This window comes from Agrilus planipennis, unplaced genomic scaffold (assembly GCF_000699045.2).
Source record: "Agrilus planipennis isolate EAB-ADULT unplaced genomic scaffold, Apla_2.0 scaffold151, whole genome shotgun sequence".
Classification (NCBI taxonomy): domain Eukaryota; kingdom Metazoa; phylum Arthropoda; class Insecta; order Coleoptera; family Buprestidae; genus Agrilus; species Agrilus planipennis.
In genome coordinates this window covers 89,788-97,314 of record NW_020439509.1, presented here as the reverse complement: position 1 = coordinate 97,314, position 7,527 = coordinate 89,788, and the positions used below count along the sequence as shown (strand labels likewise).

The window sequence follows — 7,527 nt, the reverse complement described above, 5'->3', positions numbered from 1 at the left end:
GAATAGACAAAATGAAGCGCTTCAAATCCAGGATCCCAAATTTCGCCGTTTTAATGCTTTCTTTCTATTACGCTGGTTAACCCAAACCCATTATAAAACAGTTCTTTACTAGTTAAAAAATGTAAAAAGAGAAACAAAAAAAAGAAGATAGACTGATAGCCATTATCACCGATAAACACATTTTAAAACAAATTTCCAACAAAGCAACAAACAGAGAACACGTGCTACTATTGGTGGCGTCTTTGTTTTTTTTTTTTTCATTTCTCAGTTTTAATGAATTCAAATTCAGCTTGAGTTTCTTTTCAGCAATATAAATTTTTAATGTACTTACGGAGTTTTCTATTGAAGGTTTTCAAATTTATAATTTAGTCTTGTAGAATATTATTCTAACAAATCAAAATAAGTCGAACATTAGTGAAACTACAGGCAAAAATCACTTTAAAAAATATTTTTATTTTGTTAGATTCGGTTAGTTTTGGGATAGGTTAGGTTAAGATTGTTGAGCAAGTTATAAATGATAAATGCTTCCGCAAATAACTGTGGTGGTCAAATGGTAATTTATAATAGGGGCACTGCACAATTCATCTGTTGTTTTGTCCCTATCAACAGTAGGCATTTTGTTGTTTTGTATTTGGAGTGTATTTCTTCTACTGTAAGAGATCTGTTCAAAAAGTATCGTCAATTTTGTAGTTTTTTCTAAAATTTATTTATTTATTCATGAATACCTATTTTGTCCTCTTGAAAGTAATCCCCACCGGGTATTTTACACTTGTGCCACTGTTTCTTCCAATCCTCGAAGTACTTAAAAAAATCATTTTTTGTGATGTTCAACTCCCCCGCGATGCCGTCTTTATCTCCTTAATCGTAGCGTAGCGTCGTTCCTTTATGGGCCTCTTCAGTTTCGGGAACAACAAAAAGTCACAGGGGGCCAGATCTGGGGCATGCTGTGACTACAGCATTATTAGTGTGTTGTTTTTGGCCACAAATTCGCGCACAAGCAACAAATTGTGAGCAGGGGCAAAAGCCAATTGTTGTTCCTCCACAAATCCGGGCGTTGCTGCCAGATTGTTTCGAGAAAATTGCGCATAACTTGCAAGGCCATTCTACCCTGTAGTAAGAACTCATGATGCACCACGCCCCTGCAATCGAAGAAGAACTCCAAACAAAACTTTCGCATTCGACTTAACTTGGCGAGCTTTTTTCAGTCTTGGTTCGTACAGCAGTGTCCATTGGGTTGATTAAGCTTTGGTTTACACATCATAACCATAAACCCATGATTCGTCACCCTCTGGAGCAAATTTGGGTTTTCGCTAACAGAATCTAACAGCTCTTTACCAGCGTTAATACGATGCTGTTTTTGTCGAAATTGAGCAATTTTGGTACGAATTTCGTGACGACCCGTCTCATGCCAGAAAATTGGAAAAAATCGAATGGCGGGAGCCAAACAGTGATTCGACGGTTAGCCAATACTATTTTGAGAACATTTTGTACCACCGACAATCGTTGTTTCGGTCCAAGGTAACTTCACCATATGTCGCAGTCAACATACGGAATGAGTCCGCGCACTTAATTTTGTTTTTCTGATAAAATGATATGAATTCTTTGATCCATATTTTGGAATAGGCAAAAATCGAAGGCGAGTCGAAACACGTGCAAGCAAAACAGCTGTCAAAATTTAACTGAACATTCAACATGGCCGAAATTGAATGTACGTAATCCGCGGAAATTCAAAATTCACGATACTTTTTGAACAAAGAACAAACCTCGTATGTCATGCAGTTGGTGTACGTACGTATAGGTAACTTTTTATCCTCAAAACAGCGAAGATTTTAACCGAGAAGTCAAGTTTTCAAAAATGCTTCTGGCACTGCATGAAATACCTGTATTCTACCTTGGTAATAAGAATATATTTCTCTTTGGCAGAACAATAAAAACGGCTAACGCCATTAAAACATGCCACAGACTGTGAAAATATTTATACGTGCTCCTGGTTGATAAACCGAATAGAAGTAAACCTATAACAAGTAAAATCAGTCCTAGTGGCAAATTTAAAAGTAAATATATCTTCTTCGGATAAAGGCGCTTCACTTTAAACTTAAAACTCCAGCTCGCAAATATTACTATGATACTAGTAACACCAAAGATAACATAGAACCACACTGACATCATATTTGCTCTAACGCCAATTGCAATGGCCAGCGTCCCAGTAACGTAAAATATTGAATTGATGTTAGCCGTATTAAATCCAATTGAAATAATAGTCGTCCACAAGGCTGCCATGGCACAAAGGAAGTCTGCATATTGTAACACCCCAAATGGTAGTAAGCAGTAACTTATGATAGACTCTCCTGCATCACAAGCATGGTAAATTGTTGATGCAAAAAAAACAGAGGTGTACATTATGCATGGAACGTAGTATTTCCTTTTAAACGCTATTATGCCCGAAGGAATGAACGCTATATTACTTAATGTCAACAACAAATATTCGAGAAGTACCATTCCAAAGGAGTTAGCGTATGTGCTGTCTGAGCAATCCCATCCTGTAAATAAAAAAGGACAATAAACTGAATTGTATTGCTAAATTAGCAGTCGAAGTACTATATCTAAAATGTGATCCTTAGTTTAATGATTAAGAAGAATCTCACTGAATTATTGGGTCTTCCATAAGAATCACCTGGGTCAAATTGGCATTTCATCAAAATGGTGTTACGCATAGGTTTTACATTATCTTGAAAATTAAGTGATAGATACGTATAGTTATAAATAAATCACATAAACTGCATATTTGTATTTATTTTAAAAACTTTTTGCTATTCGATAACCATGGTGTCATTCTGATTAATCCAGTTTCATAGAATACGGACCATTATATTTTCTTCTAAAAGGTAATAGTCAAGCATTTATTATTTCCAAAATGAAATTTGACAGCATTTCGTAAAAAATATTATTACTGCCTTGAAATAAAGTTAGAAGGGAACAAGGAAAACAGGGATTTGGAAAGGATAATAAAAGCAAAGATGGGATTGAAGGAAAAGGTAATTGAGGTATGGAAGCTTAAAAAGAAAACATATATGGAGAAGTTGGAAGATAAGATGTAGATAATTAGAAATGGTAGAAGACTGAAGGGGACAGAGGTATATGTAATAGACGTTATGACCATGGAAGAGAGAAGAATTTAGAAGATGGTAGGGCTAAGGGAGAGATAATTGTAGGGTTAAGGGATTGTGAAAGCAAATGTAAATGAATTGGATAGGGGAATAGTAATGATAGAAGGGGTGGGAGGTGAGAGAAAGAGTGGGTGATATTTTTCACCTGTATCACGAAGTAAAACGATAGAAAGTTAGAGATAATAGATAACAAGAGTTTATAACGCTTATGCCTATTACCACATCTTTTCCTGTCCCGCTAGCTTATGAGTTTTTACTTCGTGTTTTAAGTGAAATAAATTTGAAGGTAATACGACCATTGTGTCAGGAACAGCCAATGATTGACAGAATTTAGATAGGTTATATTTTATTATTTTGAAAATATCAAATATTGTGAGAGCCTAGTGGAGCGTACTCCAAAGACAGCAATAGCAGCAGCCATCTTGTAGGAATGTAAAATATAGACTTAACAATGCAAGAAGTATAATCTAGAGGGGAGGAGGCTGTCTAGAGGCAGCAGGTGACTACAATATACTGGATAAATAATTCTCAAAGTGTGCTTTTTAAATTAATAGGCTTTGCATAAAGTGCGCTGTTTGACATAACGAAGAAACATCACTAAACAAAGAATATGATGCGTTTGCACAAAAACTTGTGCACTTGTAGTACTCGCCTTCAACTTCAGCACCAACAATCGCATCACTTCCCACTTGTTCTCGTACGTTTGCAGCATTAATTCGTGCTGACGTATTTTATTTGTAAGAATGGACACTTATTGCAAAATGTTTTAGAAGCACTGTTAAATATTCAAAATCATCCCTAAATAAAATGCTTTGATAATATTTTGAGAAAATTCGGCACCTACAAAATGCACGAAAAGCTAGTTTAAACTATTTAAACGAGTTGCCCAACTTAGAACTATTTTAAAAAAATTTTCTAAAATAAGTAGCAACCTTGCAGGAGATGATAGAGCACGACGAAACAAGAAAATTACGTAAATGTTTGTATGTTCACCGTTTTCGGTGACTAAATGTACAGGCAAATGTAATTCCGGTTCTGGAAAGAAGTGACAAGCGACAATGCAACGCCGTATTCAATCAGCTGGTACTTAGCAACATCTGTATTGCATTTCTTCTGTAAGTTTGTACTCATACATTGTTTGTTATTTGTTAGATTAGATTTAGTGTGGTTGACGATGTTTACGTTGCAACCAGTCTAATAATAGTTGTTTGTTCTTTTAATGTTGTGGACTTGTATGTATGTAGTCAGTTGAACTGATCGGAATTAGGTCAGTGTGTCACAGTCATAGGATAGGTCAGTGTAGGAATGTACATAGTAGTTACAATAGGGTACAATGCTAATGTAACGAATTGCAAACAATTTTTGGAGTGTGTACGTACGTATGTGTATGTTTTTATAGACGTTGTAATTAATTTTTTTGGATGAGAGGATAGGTCTGTTGGTAAAATAGGTAAACCATATTGACAATGCCTCAATATTGTTTCGGAAATTTGACCTATAATTAATAAAATTACAATTACTTATCCAGAATGTACAAATTTACCTATTAACATTTACGTAAAGTTAATTTTATCTTTCTCTTGTGTTCTTCATATCATTTTGACGTGCATTTTCAATAGTGCTGCATTTTGTCAGCGATAAATAAAATTGTTTATTTAGTTAATTTTTATCGTAAAGTAAAGTTATGTGTGGTAGTGTAATAGTAAGCTGTTGATATTTACGTTATTGTTCGTCCCACAAGTGACACTATTTACGTTCTTGATTGATCTAGTTACTTGGTTGTTATCGCAACTCGCTGTTCTAATACTTATGTTACCAATTCATGCCGAGAATCGGCTTAGGATTGAAACTTCTTTTGGTTTTCTTACAATTGTTGTTGTCCCTTAATTACATATTGCATGTACAGTTAACACTAGACTTGGGAATTGTAGTTCAATTTACTTCAGTGAATTCACTATTATAGTTCAGTAGTTCATTTAGTTCAGCGCTTAGCGCAAAACTTCCAATAATACAATAGAACTCATGTATTTTCAAATTTTTCGTCCCCACTTCCCAATTCTTACACAAAACTTCTCGTTGCTCAGCGAATGAAAAAATAGATCATCATCATCATCATAAGGTCATCAGTCCTAAGACTGGTTGGACACGTACCTCCACTCTTTCCTATCCTGAGCTAAACTTCGCATTTCCCTAAAACTAGAACAACCCACATCCTTAACTATTTGCGAACAGTAATCTAATCTAGGTCTACCTCTACCCCTCCTAACTCCTGTTTCTGCCTCTACTATGTCTCTGACTAGACCTTCATGCCTCCAACCTATCTCGCCTATTTTTTATTGACTTTCATAGAGTCCTCTGTTCTCCTATTCTTTCCAATACCTCTTCATTTCTAACCTTTTCTACCCACGATATCCTCATAATCCGCCTATAACACCACATTTCGAACGCTTCTAACCTTTTGTTTTCCGTCGCTCCCACTGTCCATGTTTCGCACCCGTACAACGTCGTGCTCCAAACATACACCTTTAACAACCTTTTTCGAATTTCTAAATTAACCGTTCGCGAGCATAGAAGTGACTTCTTTTTATTAAATAGATACGCAAAAACAAATTATACGTTTTATATTCAAAATTGGCGCGTAACTCCTGCACGGAGATTTACGCAGATTTTTTCTGATTGGTCTGTGACTGCCACAAAATGGGGATGGAGGAGAGAAACATATGAGTCTATTAGTTCCGATAGGTTGGAAATACATGAATTCTATTGTACGAGATGTGAACTACTGAACTACAATTCTTTCAATTGCTGAACTACTTCACTAGGCTCAGTTGAAATGAACCGTTCTTGTGAACGACTCGTTCATGAGTTACACAAGCCTAGTTAACACCCTCTAATGCTTGCCACTTATTTTAGAAACATTGCATATCAGAATAGTTTAACATTTTCTATTTCTAAAAGAAATATTTTTTACTATCATCATTATTCTATTATGTTGTAGCTATTCTTGGTAAACATTTAAAACAGAAATGTTTCTATTTAAATTTTAAATGATAAGACAAACAGGCTTACCTCTATAATTGTTTCGACATCTACACGTTGACATGGCATATCCTTGGTTAAGAATGAGCGAGCAAGTTCCTTGCTGACCACAAGATCCATCTACACATGGAGAAGACATAATTTGGATCATTACACTGGTGTTACAACTCGTATTTGTTTTTAAACAGTCTCCTTCACAGTCGCAACCCTTACACGCATCGGTATTCAATATTGAATATCTACACGTTTCGGTACATTGGCTGCAATCGTTTTCAGATTTACAATCCTGTTCGCAAGTCTCTGTACATATCTCGTAGGTGGACTGACAATTTTCTGAGCAACGACAAGGATCACAAGCGTTGCAAAATAAACGAAACGTTAGAAACCATCGTCCAGGCTCGGGAAAAGGTAAATAAACTGACGAAGACGGTTTACTCGAATTGAAAAGAATTGGAGCAACAAATTTGTTTTCGTTCTCTTTGCAATGAAACGGCCAAACGGGAATTTCCCTAACATCCCGTTTAATGCACCCCACGATTTTGTATTGTTCGTTAGTGGCTACGAACGATTCGTTCACAAAACTTAACGAAATTTTTATGGTTCCACCACTATCTAATTCATCCATTATGTAGAATGGAACTGATACAAAATTATTCGTATCTAATTGAATTATCATTGGAGTTAAATTTAATCCGACATGGTAAAAATATGTAAACGGTAGATATAACCTTTGCAATACTGTCATGTATTCCTCATAAACCATCCGAGTTTTTAAAAAGTTGTTGCGATATATCCTTGTTGTTCTATTGAGGTACGAATCATTCGTATTGCTTGAATTCCATTCATTCGTACTGTTTGTAATAATAGCGTTAATGAATTTTACACTAAATGATACCGAACCATTGTCTTGTTCTATTACTGTGTCGTCACTATAATTGATGAATTTTAACTGAAGATAATACCAAGAATTGTCTACTGTCCATAAATTCAAATTTGTTTTGTTGTACAGAAGATTGTCTGTAGAGATCACCGTATGTTGAGAAGAGCCGATTGATAGTCTGTTCATTTTTACATCTAAAAAGTTACATGTACTACAATAGGTTTCATTTGTTATAGTTAATGTTAAGTGGTCTACATTGATAGGCACAAATAGCTTGTATGTCAGGGGTTTGCCGGTATATAAACTGGTTATATCTTCGTTATTTCTGATTATTATTATGTTGTCCTTTGTTTTAGCGTAGAAAGAGACATCCAGAATTTGGTTACATTCTTCTGGTACGGCTGTTGAAAACAAAAAGAAAAGAAATTTTTATTGTTTAAT

The 7,527-nt window shown here is 35.3% G+C and overlaps 1 protein-coding gene across 5 annotated transcripts in view; it reads right to left on the bottom strand.

Annotated features, from left to right (window-relative positions):
• Positions 1-927: 927 nt before the first annotated feature.
• LOC108736929 (post-GPI attachment to proteins factor 6-like) overlaps positions 928-7,527 on the bottom strand; it is a 9,270-nt gene continuing 2,670 nt past the window's right edge. Inside the window, exons 2-4 of one of the 5 annotated variants that reach the window (XR_003232070.1) lie at positions 6,237-7,487; positions 2,599-2,878; positions 928-2,540 (exon numbers count right to left, since the gene is read on the bottom strand). Coding sequence is in view for 4 of the 5 variants with exons in the window: in XM_018469544.2 (XP_018325046.1) it covers positions 1,888-2,540; positions 6,237-7,272 (1,689 nt within the window). In the remaining variant the exon portion in view is untranslated. The remainder of the gene's footprint in view (positions 2,541-2,598; positions 2,879-6,236; positions 7,488-7,527) is intronic. The other 4 variants (XM_018469546.2, XM_018469545.2, XM_018469544.2 and 1 more) reach the window with 4 other exon arrangements.